General features: G+C 40.2%; 1 protein-coding gene across 2 annotated transcripts in view; it reads left to right on the plus strand.

Moving 5' to 3' along the window:
- Nucleotides 1-27,436, plus strand: part of Epha6 (EPH receptor A6) — an 863,593-nt gene that overhangs the window by 813,570 nt on the left and 22,587 nt on the right. For both annotated transcript variants that reach the window (XM_040750609.1, XM_040750610.1), the window contains 2 exons: nucleotides 6,369-6,518; nucleotides 20,709-20,902. In XM_040750609.1, coding sequence (XP_040606543.1) covers nucleotides 6,369-6,518; nucleotides 20,709-20,902 — 344 coding nt within the window. The remainder of the gene's footprint in view (nucleotides 1-6,368; nucleotides 6,519-20,708; nucleotides 20,903-27,436) is intronic.

Genomic DNA, 27,436 nt, shown 5'->3' on the forward strand with positions numbered 1-27,436 from the left:
TCAACGCAGCCTTCCTGGTCCCCTGGCTCTTACAATCATTCTGCCTCTCATCCATGGTAACCACTGACCTTTGGGTACAGGAGTTGTGTTGTGTATGTATCAATCGAGGCTGGTTATTCCATGGTTGTCTTTCTGCATTTTGACTACTTATCTTTCTCTGTCACAGTCTCCATCTGTTGTAAAGAGAAGCTAATTTGACGAGGGATGAGATCTACACTTATCTGTGGATATACAAGAAAAAGTCTTTATAATGAAATTATAATTATAATTGTGTAGAAGAGTGGCTGTAAAAGGTCCTCTTTTAAGAGCCATGGTCTTGCTAACCATGTGTAGTTAGCAGGGATGGTCTTGCTCCATAGTTCAAATCAGCCTTGAATGCACTATGTAACCCAGGCTGATCTCAAAATAGTGATCCTCCTTCTGTCTCCAAAGTGCTGGTAATAATGGTACACCCCACACCTGACTGTGCCACTGGATTTTACAAATTTTGTTTAAGAATGTCACACTTAACTGGGCAGTGGTAGTGCACACCTTTAGTCTCAGCACTCAGGAAGCAAAGGCAGGCAGATCTCGGTGAGTCCTTGCCCAGTCTCATTTGTAAAGTGAGTTTGCAGGACAGTCAGAGATGTTACCCAGAGAAGCCTGTCTCAAACACACACACACACACACACACACACACACACACACACACACACACCACAAAGTAGGTCACACCTGAGCTCAGACGCTATGAAAGGTAACTTCAGGTGCTCCATAGTGAATTATGGTAGTTAACATATATCTTTGCTCACATTCACCCTAGCTCCTCTCTCCTGTCCACTGGTTCCTTTCTTTCTAAACAATCTCTTCTACTTTAAAATTTTAAAGACAGACAGATGTCAAGTAGGTAGGTAGGTAGGTAGGTAGAGGACAGATAGATAAATAGATAGATAGATAGATAGATAGATAGATAGATAGATAGATACATTCTATATATGATACTCAGCTTTCTAAATCTAGCTTACTTTCCTGAACATGTGATGATCGCCAATTTCATCCATTTTCTTGCTAATAACATAATGTTGTACTTTGTTACTGAATCAAGTTCCATGGTATACAAATGCCATATTTCATTAGTCTATTGATGGGAACCCAGGCAGCTTCTATGACTGGGCTATTGTGAACAATGTTCCAATAGGCATGAGTGTAAAAGGATCTTTGTGGTGCAATCCTTCCAGATATATATATACTGAAGCCAGATCACACAGTAGCTCTTTTTTAGTTCCTTTGTTAATTTGTTTTTACTGATTTCCATATGGACTGAATTTACTTTCCCATCAGCACTGAATAAAGGTCCCTTTTCCTATCTCTCTCATCTTGTCTAGCATTTGTTGTTTGCTTTCTTGATGATAACCATTCTGGCTGTGGTGAGACAGACCTCCTTATAATTTTGATTGTCCTTTTCCTGATAGCTAAGGATGCTAAAAATTTTTTCCCATATATTTACTAGCTGTTTGTCTATTCCACTACTCTTACATCTTAAAGTTTTAGGATTTTGAATATAGTCTCTAGAAGAAAAGAAAAGCCTCCAAAGAGCTTATTGTCCATTCAAACCCTTTTTCTTTAGGCTAAACATCAAATCCAGAGAATGAGAACTAGAGAATCTTTCAAATGTCTTTGCTTTCTCTGGATCATTTCTTTTCAGTGTTAATTTTCTTTTCAGTCTTTGTAATTTTACTACTTATCTATTGATTGGCCAGCCCTCTGGAGACAATAGGGCTACATTCTATATTTTTTGTTGTGAACTAGCCTTTAACGGCTGAGCTGTCCCTCCAGCTCAGGGTTACATTCTAAAACTTAGATATGAAATGCATCTACAATACAGCTATGTTGTGGGGTTGCTGGGCATGCGCAGATATACGAGTATGCAGAGCTCTGCACTCTCTTTTCAGCAACCCAGTACCTACTTGTTGGGTAACAAGCTTTGAATATAATTTGGGGAACATCATAGAAGCTTTGTTAGCAGTGGTTTTAGTAGCCTGTATGTCTCTGACTTCCTGTTCTTCTTTTGTTCCCTAGCGATTAAGCTAGCTGTATAAGAGAGGAATTAGTAATGAAAGCGCTTCTGAATCCCAGTTAGTCCCTTTGATTAGCATCTTTTCTTCTAACATATGGTGAAACAACGAGCAATGATTGTGGTTTCAAATCTAAAGAATTACACTATCTGTTCATTCCTGGAACCTGAAGTAAGCATCTGGTGGCTAGAGCTTCCAGAAATAACAGAAAGAAATGAACGAAGACAAACAGCACCTTAGCGCTCGTGGGTGAAAATGTGTAAACAAGATTTAAGCCACCAGAGGCCAACAGGGGACTGATCCAGACTCCATGAATGTAGTGTCAGTGAGGAGGCCTCAGAAATCTCTGAGGCCTTGGGTAGTAGACCAGTGCTTACCATGGCGTACAAGTGATCTTTGGGAGCCCATTCAATATGGAGGGATGCTCTCTCGGCCTAAACACATGGGGGAGGGCCTAGGTTCTGCCCTGGATGAAATGACAGACTCTGGAGATCCCCACAAGGGGGGGGGGGGGAATGATATGGGGATTGGGTGGGGGGCTGGAGGGGAACTGGTGGAGGCACAAGGGAGGAGGGGTGGGAGAGGGAACTGGGATTGACATGTGAGGCATTCATGTTTCTAATTTAAATAAAAACATATATTGAGGGGGGGAAAAGATTTAAGCAACAGCTTAAGTTAGTCCATCACATTAAAGGGTGGAGAGCCAGGGAGGTGGGGTGGTTCCCTGGAAACCAGAAGACCTGAGCTCCAACTCCCAGGATGCACTCAAAGCTGAGTGAGTCAGCATCTGTAATCCAAGCATACCTACCATGAGATGGGAGACGGAGACAGGAGAAACCCCAGAAAATGCAGAGCCGGTTTGCCAAACAATAAAGAGAACCTACCTTAAACGTCTTAGAAGGTGGGGGGGTGATACCTGAGGCTGTTCTCTGACATGTTCCACACATGTCCTGTGGCGCATGAGTACCCTCACTCACGCACACACAAGCGTACACACATATACATACTACACATGAATACAAAAGATAACTAGACTTCTACTTCCTTTTATGTAGGAAATAGAAACCATGCCCTGGGCTTAAAGATGTCTTCCTTTTTGCCCAATCTTACCACTAGAAATGTACTATATTGAGAATTTCTAATCAGAAAAAAAATATGCTCTGACTTTCCTTACCTCTATTGCATGTGAGCTCAGAAGTACCCCCAGTCTCCACCCACTATTAGATTGGAGCATTTTGTTACTTTCCACACTAAACGTCTGTCTTGGTTTTTTTTTTCATATTTTATTTTAAGATTATTCTGGCTCACACTTTCCATTTCCAGACAACACTGGGCAAAGAAATTGAGATAAAGATATGCTGTTCATTCTGTGGTGGTATTCACTTGAACAAGTACTGAAGGAAATTCATTTGTTTTTTTAAAACTGGGATAGGGTAATAATTAATCTGCTGGAGTTGCCATGAGAAAATACCACCAACTGGGTGTCCTAAACATCAGCAATCTTTTCTTTGTAGTTCTGGAGTCCAACACCAGGGTGTCAACAGTTCTGGCTCTTCTGGAAGCTTGTCTGACTCACAGACAGCTGGCTGCTTCTTGGGGATATCCTTACATGGCCTCTCTGTGCCTGCAGATTCTTTGCTGTCTCTTCATCTTCCTGTGGGGACTCCAGTCTGATTGGGTTACTCCCTTATGGCTTGATTTAACCTAAATTACCTTCCCTTTAAGTCTCCTTTAAAATAGATACCCTGTGAGTTGGGGCTTCAGCTCACATATTAGGAGTAAAAGCAGTTCACAACAGCTAGCAATGCAGTTTGTTAAATGTTTTAAATGTTTTTTAGTATCTTCCCTTTTGGAAGAAAACATAATCTCAAGAAGGAAGGTGATAAAATTCACATTTATATGTGAAAGTTGTTTGAAATACAAAAGTGTATGCATATGTGAATCATTCGGATATATTTTACAAGTCAAGGGGTAAATGAAAATAAAGTCACCATTAGCTGCTGCTTTATACTACCCCACAGAATCCAGGAGGACTTGTCAAAGGCAAAGGCAAGTGGGTAACACTGGATTCCTTGGAGTATCACTTACTGTTCAGTAACAGCCTTTTACAACATCTTACTTTTAGTGCATTTGACTAGGGTTTGCCAAATGTAACAAATCAAAATGCAGAATGCAATGTTTCAATTATAGTTCAAGAAAGGCGATTGCTTGATTCATTTATGATGAATGCCAGTCTCATTTGATAATTAGGACACACTTTTCAAAAACAAAAACAAAAAAAAGCTCCTTCATGGAGTATATATACTCTAAAAAAATTATTTGCTGTTTATCTAGGATTCCAATTTAACTGTGGGTTCTGCAGGGTTTGTTGTTTGGTTGGCTGTTTTCCGGCAAACTTAGATTAAAGACTGAATCTTCTGAGGTATGGGGTATGTGTGGAGGGGTTCATCGGTTAAGAATACTTGCTGCTCTTCCAGAGGACCAGAGTTTGACACACAGCAACCATGTCTGGCCACTTATAACCGTCTATAACTCTAGCTCTCAGGTACCAGACCACGAGTCCTCAATGGGCCTCCACAATTACCCTCACACACATGACATACACAGTAAAACACACACACACACACACACACACACACACACGAATAATTTTAAAGAGAAAAAAGAAAGAATGCCTCCTGTCTCCTGTCCCCACACCCAGTTGAACTGGTCTCACTAACTTCATAAATGTAATTTTCTGGCCTTTATTCAATGGTTTTGTTTTGTTTTATCTCTGCCCTAGAGCACAGACCTTAGGCTCCTGTCCAAGGTGCTGCATGATATATGACTACACTGTATCACATTACATAATAAAAATAGTTATGTACCCAAACCTCCGACTGAAGACTCTATGGCTCTCTAGCGGCATCTCCTCACGCCATCGTATGCTTGCACTACAGGCTTCAGACACTAAGGGTATCCATCAGTTGTTCCTCTCTGAACGCTAGGCTGCTGGCTCACCTGTAAAAACAGAGGACTGCATTCGAGGTGTTTTTCCCACGGGTCCTAACAATCCCTCTCTAGGTGTCTCTGAAATGAGGGTTTCACTGATTCTCCCATTATGAATCCTGAATTGTTCCTACTTCAAATTATTCCTGTTTTTCTCTTTAAGTTCATAGTTCTTCGATTGTTAAATAATTGAAAATTATAGTACTCAGAAATTTCACCTCTACAATGAAGTTTACCAATCCTAGATTCATCCAAGGGTGAAAGAAAGTACATAGATTTTTTTCTTTTCCTCCACTTCTTCCCCACAGTCCCCTTAACACAGATTTTTGTGCAGATCGCGAGCTCAGATGCTGTGCACGCGAAAATGCTGATGATGTTCAAACAATTCCGTGGTGGCGGGCTCTGACTGATGGAAATAATTTTGCAGGAACTGAAGCAGTCTCTCGGGTTTGAGTCAGACATCAGCAGCTCCTTGTTCTCTACCGCCATCTAGTGTCGCCATGGTCACACACATCTGTGCAACGTATTAGCTCTGAGCTGAGATTTTTAAATATTACTATAAATCAAATGGATGAATTGTTTTATTCTCGTCATCGTAGTAAAAGGAGATTTACAGAGTGTTTCAACAGATAAAATGCAATAAATTTTAATAAAAGTTAAGTACAACACAATGACAGACCTTAGCATTTAAATGGTATAAATGTATGCGATTTAATCTTTATGATGTTCAGATGTAAACCTGAACACCAAAAGAAGAAATGCAACATACCCTCACGTGTGAGAAAAATAATCTCCTCTGCTCTTGTATCATGGTAAAGAATATTTTTGAAATAATGTAATCATAGCTGAGGAAAAGCGACAAAATAATGTTCTCCTAAATGTGGAGTCAGTGCAGGCTGCTCAACCCATTTAACCACTTGTCTTCAATTAGATTCGAGCTTTAGTCTCATTATTATTTATAAACGCAATACAGTGCTTAATGAGTGTTGAATAATATTTAGTTTTTAATGTCCCATAATCTGGAACTTTCTCCAAATGGCACAATAGTGTGTTTAATTGTGTGAATCTAAACTAAAAAATAAATTTCTCTAATAAATGAAGTAAAATCTTTCCAAAGTAAGACTTTTCCCCCATTAAAGCAATTTTTCCCGAATAACAATTATGGGGGGATAACATTTTAACATTTTCCCAGTTCTCTATTTTAATTTAAAGTGCCAACACTATTACAAGTGCTTAGGGATTGCAAATAAGAGATATTTAAAAGGAATTGCCTGTGTCTTAATATACTTGTGAGCCAACTTGGAAATATCCGTTTTTATTTTTCAGGGTGGGAAAATCCCCATACGGTGGACAGCCCCAGAAGCTATCGCCTACAGAAAATTCTCTTCAGCAAGTGACGCATGGAGCTATGGCATTGTCATGTGGGAGGTGATGTCCTATGGAGAGAGACCATACTGGGAAATGTCCAACCAGGATGTAAGTGCATGGACAGTTCTGTCATTTTGGGAATGCAAGCACACTACCTTTGAGAAAGAAAATCCTCCTGAAGTCTCTCTCAGATTAACCCATGTCTTGCTGACTGTTTCACAAGGGACTTAGGGAGGGGTAGGCTTGAGAATCTGAGGAACCTTTCAGAAGCTGACTGGTGAGCTGGGCTGTGTTCCTTGCCTGATCTGTGTCCTTTCTGAGACATTCTCACTGTTCTAGGGCAGCAAGAGTGTGCTTGCCTACAGTTAACCAAAAGAAAGAGTAATGGTGACTTTTCATTATATCCACGGGGCAATACAGGGCATCACTACAAAGCCTGTATCAGCGAAGGCTAGATAACACTTAGAAGAAAAGTGAAGGCTTTCCGACGATGCACTATCCATAGATGTCATCTCTCAAGGTTCTTTTGAGATACATAATCTTTTTTTCAATCTCTCTTTTCTCTTTTTGAGTTATGTTTTATCTGTAGCAATTACATTTGTGGTTGATAACATTACAGAACCAAATAGTTCATACACTCAGCCTCTATGATCTGCCCACAGTCATAGAGACAATAATCAAAATTATACATATCCCAACAATGCAAGTGAGGGCAAGGTCAGAGCAGACAATGTATTCTCTCACCACTGCCTCCTCTCAGAACTCAGGTTTGTCTAATTGGCTTGCCTTCTTCAACGCACCCTGACCGTTTCTAAAGCTATAGTGATGGGAAATGAGCACTGGTGTGATTTTGACTGTCTGCAGAGGCAAGGATATCTATGTGACTGTGAATCACCACACACACACACACACACACACACACACAGAGAGAGGGGGGGGAAGGGGGAGGGAGAGAGAGAGAAACAGAGACAGAGAGAGAGAGAGAGAGAGAGAAAGCATAACTACTGTAGCACCGCATTCCTTTATTCCAGTTAAAACCTGACCACCTCCCCACAAACCTCCACACCTCACCCTTTGTTAGTACGCACTGCAGATTGTTCACATTTTGCACGATTTGTTTTGTTTTGTTTGTTGAGATCCGCCTGCCTCTACCTCCCTAGTTCTGGGATTTTATAGTCAGGCGTAAGTTTGACTAGATGTTGGGCACGGTTGATGCTTCTGCTGACATGAGTGTTGCTTTTGCAGCTGAGTCCTACTTCATTGTGTGAGTATCTCCTGACTGATCGTGGGGATTTCTAACATCAGATACCTATAAAACAGCAGGGATAAGGTCACGTGAGCTTCACAGTCATTGCTCTGCAAAACACAACTTCAAACATGAAGACAGAATAGCGTGGTCCACCCAAAACATCTTGGAACATCTGGTCTTCTATACAGAGTGTGCTGTAACAGCAACCTCTGTGACATACCCAGCATTGGAGAATTTTAAGGCCATGTCCTTTGGCTACAATCCTCTATTCCCTGGAGAGGTTTCATCTAATGGACCTGACAGCTCTTCCTGTCACCTTGTCACTGTGTGTGCGTGTGTGTGAGCGTGTGTGTATACGTACGTGCACACTGTGTGTCAGTTCATCAAAGCCTTCCCAGCACGGACTGATGATACATTCCTGAACAGGAAACTTTTTCCTTCACTCCCAGAACTTCCACTGTGAGTTGTGGTTTTATTTTTATTGCTTATTTGTACTTCTTTAAAAAGAGCAGTTAGCTAACGTCATATAAAACCTAAATTCACTGTAATACCTGCTTTATTCTAAATGTGAGCATTGCTAGTGTACATATTCTGTTTAAACTAAAGTAAGCCATCTAAGCAAATCCCCAGAATCAAGTCCTCTTCAACATTGCTCCTTGTCTAGCGTCTCATGGTAATGGGTTGTTAGTGCTTTTAGATTGCAGCCATAGTGAACTTTTAGAACAAGTCATATTCGGGGAAAGCAGTCAATGACTGTGACTTCTATGTTGGTTTGTTTGTTGTTAATTTAGCTTCCTGTTTGGGGCTGGTGATCTCCTGGCCTTACTGTGTTTGTGTTTTTAATAGTTTGGAGAGAGACTGGAAATGAAATAAATAAGCAAAAATACAATATGTGACCTAACGCTAATGGGAAAAAAACAAAAGAGGGAGATAAGAAACCCCAGGCTTGGATTTGATTTATTTTATGAAACACTTTCTTAAAAGTCATTCACTTATGACAATAAAAGCCACAATTAGTCCTTCTTATTAGACATTCAGAAGGAGTAGTTCTAACAAAAGGCTGACCAAGAGAAAGAACAATTTCCCAAGTTTTTTGATCCCTATATTTTCTTTCCTCCTGGGACACGTCGCATGACTGTGATGATGTAAACTATGACTCAATCATGCAAGCTGCTTAAACTCTGAAAGTGCCTCAGTGTCATGAATAAATAAAACAGCAGAGAAATGATTTGGGTTCCTTCTAATATGCTTTCTAAGAGCAAGAGGCTGTGATTTTTTTTCTCTGAAGAGACACTGGTGGCACTTATTACAACAAAGAAAGATCCATGCTCTTTCTTTTCTAGAATAGGGTTCTTCCTACCTCTGCAGAGGTGCCAAAGCATAGACAGGACTTTCACAGGGCAGATCAAGTACAAGTGAGGATGCCAGGCCACAAGACGGATTGCTGAGGAGGACAGCTTCTGTAGGGAATAGCCCAAATGTGCCATTTCAACTCAGACTACCAGGTAAAATGTTCTGAATTCTTGCCTAGAATAGTCCAGAGCCTGTTGTCAGCCTCTCTCCACCTGGATCATGCCCAACAGTTCACCCAGCAGTTCTGGCCATAGATCTTAATGATCAGCATCCAAGATGACCATTTAGAGAGTGATTTTTGTCTATTAAGTCTCATTTGACTGCCTGAACTCTATCTGGAACAGCCAGGAATTACCTCCTGACACTGAGCCTACTCACATTTGTTCTCAGGATTAGGCTGAATTTATCTCTGCCCAGAGTCAAGATAGGTTCTCAGTCACTGTGGTTTCACTGTCTTTGTGGGTGACCAAAGAATACTCAAGGGAGAATCTGAGAACCAGGAAAGGAAAAAATGGCTGACATTGGGGAGCCAAATCTTGAAGGCTTCAAATCAACACATTAGTAGATGATAGCAGAATGAGTTAAAATCTTTTATGTATCTCATGAATACCTTCTGCTGCTATAGGAGTAGGAGCTGGAATTTTCTTTAGCTAAACATATTGGAAGTTAGCATATCTAAGATGGATCCCACAACCTGAATCTCCATTTCGAAGCAGAAATAGCTTAGTCAAAATTCCCCAACTGCTCTGCCCAAATACTGTCCATTCCCTGTTTGTCCTCCAATCCTTATTCATTGAGTCAAGGTATAGTTTTACATTTGATCATTTCCAATGTCTTTCTAAGAAAAGTGATGGGGCAGAGAATAAAAGTCCAGCTACGTTCCATTTCAATATTTTATATGCTTTTACCACATTTTGGTGAGTTTAACAAAGCTGTGGGCACAGTTCAAATTGAAAGCTACCATGTTTTATGATTGTTAATGAGTTTAGGAAATTTCAGACAGTTTCTAGGAAATAGTTTTTCTATTCTGCAGACTATGGTGTATTTTATTACAATGAACGATTCGGAGTCTGCAGAATCTGTGTTAGTGAATAATATAATGAGTTTCCCAAAGGTCAGTGGAATTGTACATTAGGGAAGGGAAATGAGAATTTTAAAAAGGCAGAATGCACAGAACTATCCCATAAAAAAGCTAACAAAATATAATAGCAAGTGCCAGATGCTTAGCCATTCAGCAAGTACTTATTAAACATGTGTCAATCACCGGACCAGGTGTGCATGAGGGGCAAGGATGAGGAACAGGGAAAATCAGTCCTCCACTGTGTTCAATGACATAAACAAGGAGCAGAAGGACAGATGATGAACTCTCTCCCACGCAAGGAAGATGATCACATAGCACTAATGAGTGGAGTGGTGTTCAACTCGACTCTAGGAAGGAGAGGTAGGCAGCACATGCACGGAGGTCAGGCAGCAAGCACCAGGTATGCAAACTCATCCAGGCCAGAGAAACAAGGGCTAGTGTTCTATGTAGCGCACCAGGGTAAGGTAACTAGTGGTTATATGCTTTGTGTTTCAGGGTTGGTTTGGTTTGGTTTGGTTTTTCGAGAGAGGGTTTCTCTGTGTAGCCCTGTAGCTGTCCTTGAACTAGCTCTGTAGACCAGGCTAGCCTCAAACTCAGAGATCTGCATGCTTCTGCCTCCCAAGTGCTGGGACCAAGGGCATGTGCCATTAGCCCTGGCTTGGTTATACATTTTGCAAAGAATTATATTAGAGAATTTTGAGGATTTCCAGAGCAAAGAAATGACAAATAGTTGCAGAGACGGAAATGTTAATTTTGCTGATTGATTGCTACCCACTGTGCACCCATATGGAATTCTTACTGTGTGCCAGAAACACACAAAAGAATTAAGGAGGCATATTTTTCACTAGGAGTATCCATTATTTTGGTGTAGAGATGAAGTTCTAATACTTTATAAGTCCTGCACCCATGTCCAATTAGAATGACACTTACCAAGGGCATGTGCTGTTCTTTTTTAAAAAATGTAATAAAGCATTATATGACTACAATATAGTTATTTAAAATATATACACCAAGAAAGTATGCAATCTCTGCTATAGTGTTTTTCTGATTACTAGTGAAAGGAACCCAACACAAACTAACTTGAACAAGAAGTTTTTTTGCTTTGTTTTGTTTGTTCAAATCATGAAACAGCAGGTTGTCTAGCACACTGGATGCAGGGTTTAGTGTTAGTCTGAATTTCCAGACTCTTTCTAATCACTACATTCTTTGCTGCCTCATACTGTGGGGCTCAGGATTCCAGCCAAGCAATAGCAGTGTAATGAAACCTTTCTCAAATTCCCATGGCAATGAAATGTTCAAGAAGACTCCGGCTAGCTCTGTAAGGCCTCTCTCCATTCAACCCTGACCTAAAGCCCCACCAGGAAGTGAGTACTGTGATTAGCCATGCTAGATCTCCATGCCAGCCTTCTCCATTCCAAGGTGGATGGAGCGCTGTGATTGCAACTTTTCCCATAGTCACATGGAATGAGAAAAGGATCATAAGTTGAAAGTAGCTGTGCAGCTAGAAGATGTATGAGGTTCTTTCGTTTGCTTGTTTACTTTCATTTTTGTCCATCCTTTTGGGGTATTTGTCAAGAGAAACTTCATTGTAGTCTGGATTTTGTGTGACACTAGATGTTAGTAGGGATTTTTTTTACATTCAACCTGCTCTTAGTCTCCTGGTCCATGAATAAGTCATGGATCACAGTGACTATCACAGAAAGGGAACTGTCAGTGTAGCACTAACACAAGATTGCTGGAGCATCATGCCGTGGAGAAAGACAATGGAAGCAAAATGAGCAATGTGTGTCCAGCACCCTTGTTCCCCATGGTTTTATGACATGATGCATCAGATCTTTAAGTGTATAAACTTAAGTGTATGACTCTGTACCTGTCAGTCCCCACATCCATGTGATCAGGGTACTCTAGCACCGTAGCAACACAGGGCCTCTGGTCACTGAAAAAGACCAGAAAGTAGCACTATCCATCATGGCTAGCCTCTTCTCTTTCTCCATGATGAAGTGTAGGTAATGGTCACGTTACTCCTTCCAAATCAAAACCTCCAGTTCCAGTCAAGTCAATGGCACTTTCAGTTCTAGTTTAGAGAAACTTGGACTCCCCTGGCAGGTCTTCCTCTTCCAAGTTCAAATGTGCTCCAGTGTCAACCACAATACGTGATGTGGAATATTACAGGTGAAAATGTTGATTGTACATGGCAATATTGAGATATGACTTCCTAGCTTGAGGCAATAGAGGTCCAAGGTCTAAGCTTGCACTTGCTGGATCCTCTGAAAGCTAGTCTCACACAGTGTCTAATCTCCTATGAAGCTCCACAGAAACTAGCTGCAAGTGAGTAAGTGAGTCAATCACAGTCAGTTCCGTGGCTTTGAGATTAGTCCCTCATGGTCAGAGTAGATGCTGTATTCTAATCTAACAATAGGCCAAATTAGAAAGACTAGTAGGCCTGCAGGGTCTGCCAACATCAGTATCATCAATCAGTGTTTGGGGTGGGGATCTGTCCTGACTGTTGGAGCTGACACTTATCAGCAGTACCAGCTTCCACAGACCAGATTCCAGTAGCATTCCCCTACTGAAATAACAACAAAAAAGTCCCTGGCTGTTTCCTTGTCAGAGATGGGGAACAAAATTACCCCCAGTTAAGAACTACTGATAAAATACCTAGGAAGCTCTGAGTTCCGATCCCAGGCCCATGACTAACTGAACACTTAGGTAAGTGTTTTAAGCTTTCTGGTATACCATTTCCTGGAGTTCAAAATAACCAGCTTTAGATATTGAAGAAACAAAAATAGCTCATATGTAGTACCTGGTACATATACATTGTTTAATTAATCATGCATAGTGAAACCCTGGATTTTATGAATTTGCTACAAATCACCAATTTTTTGTTTGACACAGTTTGTTTTGTGCATTTTAAGCATCAAATTTTATTGATCCATTAAGATATCAAACCACAAAGACATGAAGAAGAGCATTGCAATAACAGAATGAATATTTAAAACAAACAAAAATTTAAGACATGAGAAGGTTGAGTCTTTCTCTGTCAATAATGACCTTGTGTTTAAATGAGCAAAATTTCCTAGTTAGAAACAGAGACCAGCATGCTGAAGAGAAGGCTAATAGAAATCAGCTGTTTTAGATGATGGTCTCACTTAAACTTCAAGGCAATTCTCTGGGTAGATGGCATTATTGTTCCCATTTCTAGATGATAGAACTGACTGGATCCTAGAAAGGATCGGTGACCTACCCAGGTTGTTGGGGAGTCAAGAAACTGAAGTTCAAGTCCCTGCTTAATCCAAAGTGCTTGCTTTTACTGTTAACCTATAAAGTAGACATCCAGGGTTCTGAGGAGTCTACATTCCACAACAGCTCTACCTAATGACGAAGGCTTCGTTAATTATGCATGCCACCCCATGGTACAAAAGTGTTAGCATTGCTTCCTGCTTGCAAAAAGATGCAGACTGACCTATCACTGTTGAGAAATGTAAAGCCTCCTTGCAGCTTTTTGTACCTTGATGTTAAAAATTTTATGAAATGCTCTCCCTTGTTGCTACATTTCTTACAAACAATTCAGTCAAATTTTAGTGAATGACAGAACTATCCCATCGCCCGAAACAATTCTCTAGCAGATTAAAGGTGGGGATCTCTTGCTGCTTTTAAGCATGTAAAGTTTATCTTTCATTTCCATAAGGTAGGTCTAGGTAATGTTGTATGTTATTTTCATCCGAGTCCAAACTCATTGTAATTTACTGCATAATGGGAATCTGACGTGGGTGCCTGAGCTCCAGAGGTGGCACCAAGGGCACTGCGCTTCTTCTTCACTCCAATGCTTGTACTAGGTAATGAGCTTCACGGGGTGTGGGAGAGATCAAAATACGAACAGCAGGAAATAGCTAAATCCACAGAGTCAGTAGGTGGGGAAAAGGCCAGCCTCACTTAAATGAGAAGCGACTTCAGTAGTAATGATGATCTGACTGCTAGACTGGAAAAAAAGCCTTGAAGCAGTTTGAATGGCAGATTCCTCCTGGCTGAGCTATCATTTAAGCTTTAGCACTAAACTCATCTGTTTTCACTAGAAGAAAGACATCAGGGAACATCTCACTTGAGGCTACAAGGAAGCACAATGCTATCGCAGTGTTTTGAGATTTTCCTCCTCACTTCTTAAAAGCTTTTGTGTAACAATAGTGGGTTTCTCCGTAGGTTACTTTACTTTCTGGAGCTCACTAGAAGAGGGGAAATGGGATGCATCTTCCAGGTTTTGATTTTTAGAAGGCATGTCAGAAATTTAAGAAGGAAGAAAGTACGTTTTCCTGTATTTCTTGTTTGCCCTCATAATTCTATAACTCTTCTCAGCCAGGGGTCAGCACCACAGCCAAGAATGGAGGATACCCAGAATCCACTTACCTAGAAATGCAGTGTGATTTTATGACCCAGTCCGGTCAATTTCAATTTTTTTCCTCTGATTAGATTTTCCAAACTCGGCTGTATTATGTAATGGTCCCTGTGTAATGACCTGTGTAAGATACAGTAAATTGCTAAAAACCCATTCCTATTATTTCAACCTTCCATTTTACAGAGGGAATTTTTGCCTTGATTTGAATATGTATTCTACTGAGGCAATTTTCAAAATGGTCTTCATCTTCTCGACTGTTTGGCAATTCAGACTCTTGGTGCACGGGAATTTGGTTGATAGGCACCATTTTAACTAAACGAACACTAATTGCACCAGGTGCAGGATGGACGCCTGCTTCAGGAACAAGAGTGACAGGGAGTGTGAGAAAATGCAGTGAATCACCAAGGCTACATAATTCAGTTAGTAAAGTAGGTAGAAGAAACCAGCCACTCATATGCTACCAAAACTATGGAACCGTTAAGAAAAAAAAATACGGCTCACACACACACACACACACACCAGATACACTTTGATTTCCACTCAGGAGAAGTGTATTTGCCATTTTTGATTCTTGTGGTTTTTATTTCTGTTCACTGGGGTCATTTACATAGAGTTTATTTTAAAGTTTCCTTTTTGACTGCACGCAGCTACTTTTCCACAGATTTTAGTCGTTTAAGCTGACCAAGGAACCATAATATTAAAAGTTGTCTTGTATGCTTCTGAATTCAAAAGGAGGTGACAAAGAAGAAAAGTTTACTTTTCCCCACAAGGGAAACATGGGATTTGAGAACATTACCCTCTTTAAGACAACCATTTCAGATAAATTAGTTTGGGAACTAGTCTGTGTATTTCCAAAAAAAGGGGTATGTCAGAATAAGGTATCTGGCAAAAAAAATGTGGTTTTGCCCAAATCTTCCTATTTTTTGTTTACAAGGCATATCCTCCATCCCTGTCTGAACTTTTGTTTCCTTCTGGACATACCCACAGCTCCTAGGAAACAGTTCTGCATTAAAACAAATCCTCTACTAAGTGCAGGAGAACCCGAGAATTAGAGTAGTTAGCAAACCCCCCTCAGCTTCAGAATTTCTAAAGACGTTAGCTTCTGGTGTAAAAGGTCCAATTGAAGGCAGAACCGAGTTCTGATTTCTTGATCAGTAACAGAGCCTTGTTGGCAGGTCATACCAAGGTCTTTGATGTTCCTTTACTGACACTGCTACAAGCCGATGTAAAGTACAGAAAAGGCATTAGTTACCTCTGTTCCCAGAAGTGGCTTTCCTTTTTATTATTAAAAATTAATTGCATCATTCCCCTCTATTCCCTTTCCTTACTCTGACTCTTCCCATGTCTCCCACACATGTGCATACCTTGCTCCCTCTCAAATCCCTGGCTTTGTCTTCTTTGTCTGTTATATACTATCTAAGAGCAAAGACACAACCCTCAGAGTTCATTCTGTATTATGTGCATGTACACAAATTCAGGACTCACCACTGGACGATGGATAACCAACCTTAGTTGCCTGTAGGGATGCAGTCCATGAGATTTCCACATTAGTGTGTTTATTTGTACTGTTGCTCAGGTATTATTTAGGCAGCCCTATTGTTGAGGAATCGGAGCTGTAGCCTTCTTGTCATTTCTAGGAGATACAAACTCAGTGGATTCCCTGGTCTTCTTGCTCACGTAATCTTTCCACCCAATCTTCTGCAATGTTCTCTGAGCCTTGGGTGCAGGAGTTGTGTTGAAGACGTATCCACTGGTGCTGAGCACCCTATGATCAGTTGTTGTTTCTGTGATGGTCTCTATCTGCTGCAAAGAGGAGCTTCTTATTGAGGACTAGGAGTCACACCACACTAACTGTGGGCATAAGTATTTAGAATGTAGTTAATAATTACGCTAATTTAGTAAAAATAGGGTTAAAAAGTTCTTGTCTAAGATCCCCACTCACCACTGGGTACCAGGCATGATTTCCCGTGTGAAACAATTAGATAGTTGTTAATTACTTCCCAGATATAAGTGCTGCTACTGAACCTTTAGAGCATCTGGCCCTGCTGGTCATCGTTGTTGTTCACAGGCATCACAGACTGATGGATAGCTGTACTGATTGCTCCCCTCCACTGGTAACTTCCATAGCCTCTTCTGGGGCTATGGAAGTTAGTCCTTGGGGAAAAACCCAGAGATATAATTCCTGCATTTGTGTATATATAACCTGAGAAAAGCCAATAGAAAAAATACAATAAAAATAATAGATGCAATAGTAGAGGTGTGTGTATGACTCAGAAGCATTCAGAAGTGATGACTTGGTTAAACATTACCTTTTATAGACTGCAAAGGGATTTTTTTAATTTACTGAAAATACTAAGTTTAGGGCCCAAATAAAAATGCTAAAGTCAAATTAACATGTATAATGACAAAGGCTAACAAGGTAAGCAGTATTCATGTTAGCATTATGGTATAAAATTTGAAAGGAAAACATTCTGTCATGGAAAATTAAAACCAGTATCTGAGGAAGACCAGATACTGGTCACAAGGAATTAAATGCAGGTCCTTGTTCTGTCGCATAGTAACTATGAGAATGTAACCAAATCTCACTACCTCTCATTTTATGATGTAAAAAGGCATGATAGTAGTAACCACCATACTGAGTAATTTTAAGAAGTAAACAAAAAAAGGTATAAGGACCAAGCACATAGAAAATACTCAATAAAGACAACCTTTCCCTCCTGACATTGCTTCACTTGTCACTGTTTTATTCTATGCACTTCTAATCACATAGGATGGCAAATTGACTCTCACACTCCCAGGGCACAACCTCAAAATTGTTCTCTAAAGTCATTTTGTCCTATTTTTAATAATTACTTCCAGAAGCTATTCTTAGGAGTTTAGATTGATTTCAGGCATTCTTATCCATTTCTGTTTTACTAAAATATGTAACAAAGTGAATTAATCTCAAGCCTACTTGGTATCAAAGTCAGTCAGGAAAATAAAGAAGAAAGAAATATGAGAAAAATATATTAGATAATGTAACATAAAATGAATAGTAAAACATTAATATCCCTGAGAATTAAAATATTCAGGGAGACCTGGAAGCAACCTAGATCTCCCTCAGCTGAAGAAAAGATAGAAAAATTGTGGTCCATTTACACAATGGAGTACTATTCAGAGGAAAAAAACAATGGAAGATTGAAATTCACAGGCAAATGGGTGGAACTGAGCTAGGCAACCCAGTCACAAAAAGACAAACATGGTATGTACTCACTCATATATGGATTTTAGACATAGAGCAAAGTATTACCAGCCTACAATCCACACCACCAGAGAAGCTAGGAAACAAGGAGAACTCTAAGAGAGACATACGTGATACCCTGGAGAAGAATAAAGGGGCAAGATCTCTTGAGCAAATTGGGAGCATGGGGGGAGGAGAGAGGGGGTTAGGAGAAAGAGAAGGGGAGAAGAGACCAGGAGAGGAGCATATGAAGGAGCAGGAAGATTGAGATGGGAAGAATAGAGGAGAGCAAGAAAAGAAATACCTAATAGAGAGAGCCATTATAGGTTTAAAGAGAAATCTGGCACTAGGGAAAGATCCAGAGATCTACAAGGATAACCCCAACTAAGAATGTAAGTGATAGTGGAGAGGCTACCTTAAATGCCGTTCTCTGATAGTGAGATTGATGACTACCTTATATGCCATCCTAGAGCCTTCATTCAGTAGCTGATGAAAATAGAAGCAGACACCCACAGCTAAACACTGAGCTGAATTCCTGGAATCCAGTTACAGAGAGGGAGGAGGAGTGATGAGCAGAGGGGTCAAGATCAGGCTGGAGAAACCCACAGAAACAGTCGACCTGAACAAGGGGGAGCTCATAGACCCAAGACTGATAGCTGGGAACCCAGCATAGGACTGATCCAGACCCCCTGGACATGGGTGTCAGTGAAAAGGCTTTGGCAATCTGTGGGGCCTCTGTATTTACCCCTACAATATGAATGGACTTTGGGAGCCCATTCGACATAGAGGGATACTATGTTAGCCTAGACACATGGGGAGAGCCTAAGCCCTGCTCCAAGGATATAACAGACTTTGATGATCCCCCATGGAATGCCTCACCTTACCTGGGGAGCAAAAGGGGATGGGATAGGAAGTTAGTGGGTAGCAGGGGAGGAGAGGGAACTGGGGTTGACATGAAAAACAATTTCGTTTCTAATTTAAAAATTGAAAAAATAATTATTAAAAAATAAATTACTAAAAAGTATTCTGGGAGAAAAATCCATGAGTAAAGTACCCAATGTCGTGTTTAGCTCCCCCAGCCTCATGTATGAAACTGAGTGTGACAGCACATACCCATAACCCCAGCCTTGGGATGGGAGAGAAACACATAGATCCCAGGGGTTCAGTGGCCAACTAGAGTGGCCAAACCAGTAAGCTCCAGGTTCAGTGAGAGACCCAGCCTCAAAAGGGAGCAATGCCCCAAGAAGACAGCTGAAGTAAATTCTGCCTTCCTCACACACATACACACGAGATTGCACACACACACACACACACACACACACACACAGTATTATAACCACAAAAATATTGATGTGATCATAAGAAATTCTCTGATACTGAAAAAGTTGAAACTTAGCAATTAAGAGGATCCTGAAGAAATATTAATGCTTTCTTTTTATAAATTGCATCTGTTATAAATTCAGTAATGTCAAATGGTGTCATTTTAAGAAGAGATTAAAATGAGATGTCAGTATTAAAAAAACACTCCAAAAAACCAGTTCATGTACTAGGGATAAATCCTGGTCCCAGTGTCAGGGCTTGAACTGGCTTTTTGGAGCCCATTCTTTTTGGTAAGTTACCTTGCTCAGCCTAGATATTGGGAGAGGGACTTGGTCCTGCCTCAAAGTGACAGATTTTGTTGACTCTCTGAGGAGTGTAGAGGGAGTGAGGTGGGGGAGCAGGAGGAGGGGAGGGAGTGGGATTGGTATGTAAAATGAAAAAAGATTGTTTTAAAATTAAAAATGATAAAAAATACTAACCTTAAAAAACATAGAGTATATGTAGATGATCCTGCAACAGAATTCTTAACACAGTGATGTTAACATTAAGTTTTATATTTTTATTGTTGGTTGAGGGGTGAATTTGATTAATATCTGTTTTATGTTTGATCCTCAGTTTCCCTGCTTTTTTAAATTGGACACACACACACACACACACACACACACACACACACTCCCCCATCGACGATGTACAAAGGTTCAAATGACTACCTTTAATCTGCTCTTCAAAAGCTCACCTATATGAATTCAGAATTAATTTTAGTCCATCTTGAGGAAATTCCTCATGGGAGGGGCTGGCAGGTGATACATTAAACAAACAAAAATGCCTACCTGGCCTCTAAGTGGATTCTAACCGCCAGACTGTCATCTCATTTTCATTGTTAACTCTTGTGCAGATTCCTTTCTACAGACCTGGACAGCAAGTGGGAGTTTAAAATTAATAAGTGAATTAACATTAACCAAGATCAAAATTTCAGTCCCTCACTCCTACTAGCTCCACAGTGGCCACACACAACTAACTAGTCACCACCATGTCCTACAGAGACAGCCCCTCCGCCTCACCAGAGAAGGACCTATTGGGTAACTCAGACTGAGTGTCCCTGTGGTTTTAGGTCTTGATGTTTGCCATTGTTAGCTTTCCATATTTTGAACTGCCTTAGGGTTTACGCGAAAACAACTTCATTGCCTGGTCAGTGTCAGACTATAGAAAATCCAAAGTCTAAAGGAGAACCGAAATAAGCAAGAAAGAGGGAATGATGGGTTTTAAAAATACACTGCCCTTATTGTAAGGAGGATGAAAAATGATTCAAGAAACACATTTGTTTGTCACATACAGTTTGCACATCATGCTGCCGTTTTGATGGGGCCATCAGGGTTTCAGATGGTCTAGTAGTTACACAAAAGCTGTTTCTTTAGACTGTGATGAAACTTAACTACATGTACATCAGCAGCACATGCTCACAGCACATTTTCGTCCCCAAAGGGGCAGCGGATGCTCTTGAGTCACCAGAACTTGCCGTTCAGAACTTAGATATTTACCCTTGCTTGGGCCCTGTGCGTCATCTTAAGCAGTTTTCATGCTTGTTATTATTTTGGTTTTTACCACTTGCATATAAAGATGCAGTTGCTTAAACGCACATCTTGTCACCAAAAGTAAGCCAGTAATCTGTGTATGTTTGCACTTAGGTTATTTTGTCCATTGAAGAAGGTTACAGACTTCCGGCTCCGATGGGCTGCCCACCGTCTCTGCACCAGCTGATGCTCCATTGCTGGCAGAAAGAAAGAAACCACAGGCCAAAATTTACAGACATCGTCAGCTTCCTTGACAAACTGATCCGCAATCCCAGTGCCCTTCACACCTTAGTGGAGGACATCCTTGTGTAAGATGCATAACGTTGGTATTTTTTCCCCTGACAATCATAACTCCTTTCAGGCTACAGACAAGAACAACAGGTAGAGGGAATGAGTTTGCCTTGGTAATTGTCTAATTGCTGACCCTGTATAAACCTTATTTTACTTATCCTTTGAACAGATAAATTACTAACATAAAAAAAATATGGATTTTTTTCCACAAGAAAAAAATTCCCCCTTTTTTTCTCTCTGTATCTAAACCATTACTTTATTTATATTTCTCTTATGAGGATCTTTGATATTTGTGTCTTCTTTACTTATTCTTCTTCATCTTTATGAATATAATTTGTGTGCATATGTGTGTCCCCTCTAATTTCCTTTCCATTCTACATTCTACCCCTCTATCTGAATCACCAGAAGTGAGCATGTTCCTTGCTGGTCTGATTACACCTCGCTGTTGTTACTTTCCTCTCCCAAAATCAGAATTGTGCCAGTGGTGGCACTGATACACCATTGTACAACCTTCAGCAGAACCAAGAAAATCTACTTACTTCTCTGTGAAGAGCAATGAAAAGGAGGAGAAAGATGGAAGCAAAAATAATCCTCACTCTCTCTGAAATACTACACTTAAAATTTCGTCAATGTCTTCTTTTAGACAAGATTATACATAACCAAAGCACAACTCCCTGAATTACCAAATGGCCACAGGATATGCAGACATTCACTGTGGATCACAGTTTCCAGTCAGGATAGGGTTTTAATAACAACAAGACTAGGCTCTTTAAGAGCTATTTGAAACAGACCTCTTTTCACAAAAGAGCATGTAAGAGTTCACCTCTAAATCACTAATTGGCAGCCTCAGCAAGATGAAGCCAAGCATGAAATAACTAATTATACAACTATTGCTGTATCCCTCTCTCCTCTGAGCAGTCCAGCATAGGAAGCTATGAGCAAAAGGCACAGAAAAGAAAGGCACTTTGGATGTTATTATTAAGGCAACGGACAGCCACTGAAGGATGTTTAAGCAAGAGAAGGATATAATCACAGTTACACTTCTGGAAGTGTTGATTTGGGCTATAAATGCAAAACATATCGGAAACATGTGTCTTTTCAGAAATCCAAGCTATAAAATTTCAAGGCCTAAGTTATAAAATGAGAGAGTAAAGTTAAGATCAGGAGAAAAGGGAATGAATTTATTGTCAGGCAACACACACAAACAATCTCAATGTGTCTTGGTCACTAAATAAATAGGGAATGAAGAAGAAAAAAGTAGAAATTAGTCATTACTTTTTCTTTCACAAACAGTGGGTAGTATACTTGCTAAGAGAAGAAGAGGAGCAACTTTTGGAGCCTAAATGAGATTATTTTGGGCATTCTGAGTCAGGGATGCCTGTGGGACGGTCAAGTGGAAATTCCTAGGTACATACTTCTAGGTTGAATTTGAGGTAAAAAAAAAAAAAAAGACCTGGTCTATTGCAGCTAGGGAGATGGCTCAGAAGTTAAGAGTGCATACTATTCTTGAGTCAGTTTCCAGGTCCTACAAAGGACTGCTCAAAACTACCTATAGCTTGAGCTCCAGGATTCTGACCTCCATGAGGTCCTACACTCATACATGCATACCCACCTGTAGACACTTATGCATAACATAATTATTTTTTTAAATATATAGGCTAAAGGTGTACATTTGAACTTGGCAGCATAGGCATTATAACTGAAGGAATTAACATACTTAAATAACCAATGAAGAAAATAAAGAATGCAAATAAACAAAGGAAAAGGAGGCAACTATCTAGAACATCAAGAGTCAAGACACAACCCCCCCAAAAAAAATAACCAAAGGAGATTGAAAAACGAAACCCAAACTGCTAATGCAGAAAAGATGGATGGAGCCACATCATAAAAGCCCAAAGAGAAGGCTCTTTCAAGGAATGTGGTACCCAAACCTCCACAAAGCTTCAGTGAACACAGAGTGGAGCATTAACTGGATTTAGTGGTGAGGCACACAGGTTCATGAGCAGCCACAAAAGGACAATTTTTTTCCAAAATTTATGAGACAATAAAGAGGGAATACAAAGTCAAAATAAAGACCAACACATAGTAATAACTTTTACTTCCAGAAACCTGTCTCCCATAGGCAAGATAAGTAGAGAAAATGTTTCTTGATTTTTGGTCATGCTTTACTATTGAAAGAACATCATAATGGAAACACAAAAATAAGTCTACCCTCACAGAAGAGGACTCACATCACACCTCTAAAGCCAAATCATTTCCCTGGGGCTTCTAGTAACATAGGGTTAACAGACTTAATGGTGGCCATAGCAAACTGTGAAGTGGCTATATTCATCATTTTAGTTGACTATTTTGAGACTGTGAATAACAGTATTATTTATAAAATACTCAAGAAGAATCTCAAATCATAAAATGACCAAAACAATGGAAAAAAGACACATAGGTCAAGGCAGATGCAGGGTCCTGATTGATGGTCAGAGATCTATGATGAAGTGACTGTCATGCTCTGAGAAACCACACAACACACAGGCCAGAAGTTGTATCCTTCATAGAAAGTTGTCAGCTTGGTTCAATTCCAAAATCTAATCTCTCTGAAACAAATGGAAATTTTTGTGAGTGATTTTTCTCTCCTTGTTTATGACAGAGGCACATGAACTTTTTGTTTTAATATATTTTTGTTTGAGAAGCAAAATGAACCAGAGTTCCCAGGGTATTGTGCCTGAAACTGCTCTTTATTCTTATTATCAGAAGGGCAAAGATTGGATTTCCTTGTCTTCCCACTTGTACCATATTCCCACCACCATCCACACCCTCTGTGCTAATCCTAGAGAACTGAGACACTTTATTGTAATGAGATGGCCTGGTTGGTTTTGTGCTTAGAAAATAGTGACAAGCACCTCCACATCAGAAACTCCTCTGTCTCCCAAGTCCCAAGAATGCATGCCTGGCCCAGATTAATGTTGGATTAAGGAAACACGACCATCAATCTTTGTGACAGAATGCCTCTCAAGCATGCCATCTGGGGAGACAGCTTGGTGCATAAGAGTGCTTGCTCTGCAAACACGAGCATTATTCTGAGTTTGAATCCCCAGCACCCACTGGGGGGAAGAAAAGGCTGAGCATGACTGTGTGTGCCTATATGCCCAGCATCAGAGATAGAGATAATAGAAGCTCAAGAGCTTGCTGGCCAGCCAGCCAGCCAAACCAAAATAGCAAGCTTCCAATTCAGTGAGAAATCCTGTCTCAAGTCTAGAGGGCAGAAATGAAAGATTTGATGTCCTGATCTAGCTTCTGCATAACCACGTGCGTGCAATACACACAGGCACACATGCACGCATGCACTCATGCACTCACACACGCACACTAAAGAGCCTGAGAGGATAATGCACAGTCAATCACCACTAAACTCTCCTTTACCCCAGTGTCCCCAAACTCCAGGTTTCTCTCATTTCTACACCATGTTCCTACAGGCATTGTTCTTTCATTGACAATATTCTCATGGTTTTTATTCCACTCTAATTGCCTTTGTTTCAAGAATTCACCTGAAAAACTTTTACTCTAAAAGACTAAATGACTAAAGAGAATAGGGAAGGCTATGGAAACCCATAGTTTAATATTTTATGCTAGCAAATTAGGAATCTCATGAGTCACAGTGGTAGCCTTTCCTTGCAAGCACCTGAGTGTTTCTACAAGAAAGATGTTGATCCAAGGCTGTCAGGACTGGAAAGAACAGTTTCACTCTTGTCTTCTGCTGACATTACTTGACCTGATACTTCCCCACAGGCACATTCTCATTCCTGTAGAGCTCCCAATACACTATTTTAAAAAGTGTACAGACATATATGAGATCATGGTGATTTATATAAGAATGTCCATATATCCAGATAACTGCTAAATAGATTTTCAAAATTACCATCTTGATGGAGGCAACCTTCCCTAAATGCAGCATCAATGCTCCGTCATTAATCACTTTACAATAATTTCTCTCAAAGAGTCATTTGTAATTGTCACATGGTACACAATCCTTGGTAGAATGGGGGTGGCTTGAGATCAAGGTTATGTGGAGTAGAGCATTTGAAGCAATGCCTAACTACACTTCTGCTCCTTCTCTCTATTTGTCCTCACTCTCACAACTCTCAGGATCAATCTTGTAGTTCTCAATTCCAGGTATAATCCTATAGAGTCCAGGAATATTTCTGGACATCTGAAGTTTAATAATGCAAAGTAGCCTGGTTACCATACGCTGTCCTTTCACTAAGCCCTACCTACCTTCCCTACCCTACATCAAACTACACATTCATTCTCCATCCTTTCCAGTGCTCCCGGCTTCGGTGTCTGCTGAGCATGCTAGATGACAGCCAGCTAGCTGTACTTTTTTGGCAGCACTGCAGTGCAATCAGGAAAGGACATTCCTAGGGCTTAGTGTATATAGCTCAGTGGTAGAACCCTTGCTTACTATTAAGAAGTCCCTTCCTTCAATGCCTAGTATCGCAAAAAGAAAAAAGAGGAAGAGAAAGACTATGTAGTGGAGAGAGAAAATAACATTTCCACTTCTGTTCCAAGCCCACTGCAAGTTACTGGCAAACAATTTTGTGCTTTTTAAACATAAATTCAAAGATGGTATCTGAGGATATGCAGCAATTTCTCAGATGGACGGTGCTGGCCAAGGATAGTCAAAGGTCTCATTCATCATGTTCTGCTCAAGCCAAGACACACTGTAAATATTTTCAGTATTCACTGGTCATGGTTAGGAATCCTGTAAACGTGTAGTTCTTAGAAACTTTAATGACTATCTTCCTTAGTCCATACAAGGGTATGGTTGAATGTTCAAGCACTTGGTTTCTAATGAATGAGGAAGGTAGTAAAGCAGCCATGTCATTACCATAATGCGTCTTCTTCTTCAGAAAACAATCAGAACCCCAAATACTACTATTATCTTGTATTCAGTAATAGCTTTCAACAATATGATATACAGTTTTCCATCCATTTCCAAAAAAATTCTCATAATACTTTTCTAGGAAATAGATTATCAACATCTACAAAATTGTTTGTGTCCATAAACAAACCATGGACAATGTGTTTTTTTTTTATTTTTGCTGCGGGTACTTTATTGATGTTTTGTCATGCAGAAATAAGTACCTGGGCTAGAGAGATGGCTCAGAGGTTAAGAGCACTGGCTGTTCTTCTAGAGGTCCTGAGTTCAATTCCCAGCAACCACATGGTGACTCACAGTAGAAAAAAAGCACTTGACGTTGGGTTGGAGAGATGGATCAGAAGTTAATAGTGCTAGCTGCTCTTCTAGAGGTCCTGAGTTCAATTCCCTGCAACCACTTGGTGACTCACAACCATCTATAATGAGAACTGGTGCCCTCTTCCGGCATGCAGGCACACACACAGACAGAACACTACACTATAAAAAGTAAATAGATACTAAAAAGAAAGAAAGGAGTGCCCAGTCAAACCTGTGAATAAATTGTGCAATAGTCAGCTTTCTGGAAGGAAGATAGAATATGAAGCATTGGTCAGTGTGGGGTTCCTACCTGCCCACTCTAAAATCATAACTGAATGACCTATGCTACTGGCACAAGATAGTTACAATACTGCCTGTAACTGTGGTAATAAACAAAGACAACTAGTGCCACTTGTTGAGACTCAACTGTGTGCTAGTCATTGTATATACTAGGTCCTGTCATTGCTTCTTTCTTTAATCATCACTGCTGCTGTTCCTGTGGCTCAGATAAGAAAAGGGACACTCAAGGAGGCTGTTTGTCAAAATAACACAAGAAAGATCATTAGATTAGTAACAAGGTTCGTCAACTCCGTAGTCCATATTCCCTTAGACTATGCAGCACAGAATAACAGAAACTCTCCAGATGTTTCTCAGCCCTGCACTGTTCTGAATACATGAGTATATAAAAAGAAGGTACAGTTTGATTTTTTCAGTTAGATTTTCTATTTATTGTGCCAAATAAGACTTCATAGATGAAGTGTATTAAAAGCCCTTTAAAATATTTTAGTGTAACACAGCTCTTGCTTTATTTATTTTTTACTGAGTAAATACAAAGTTATAGAGCATATGCCCCCCCATAGAGATAAACAGCAGACAAATAGTTATGTACTCCCTAAGCATCCTCCTCCAATCTGTAGCCACTTGAAGAACACTATCTGAGAACAGATGTAACTACTACACTATAGAGAGATGAGGGAAATATGGCAAGAACATAGTTCCAGAATTACATCCCTAGGCATTTCTGTAAGATTGCATTTTCGGGTGCTGCACACACACATGTGTTGCTTCTTTCTTCCTGAATGGCAGACATTACATCATGACACTTCCCTGCTTGGCTCAGATGTTACTCTGCTGTCCTTGTTTTTGGAATGGTGGGAATTGATCCCATGATGATATAATGACAGTCACTGTCAATGCATTGTGACTGCATGTGATATTATGCTTGTTTTCACTCTGGTTTACTTCCTCACAGAAGAAACTTTGAAAAAAGAAATAAACTTTCTTTGCGATCCAGTGACCTATTATTCTCTCTTTAGGAACCATG

This window comes from Mesocricetus auratus, unplaced genomic scaffold (assembly GCF_017639785.1).
Source record: "Mesocricetus auratus isolate SY011 unplaced genomic scaffold, BCM_Maur_2.0 Super-Scaffold_100008, whole genome shotgun sequence".
NCBI lineage: Eukaryota > Metazoa > Chordata > Mammalia > Rodentia > Cricetidae > Mesocricetus > Mesocricetus auratus.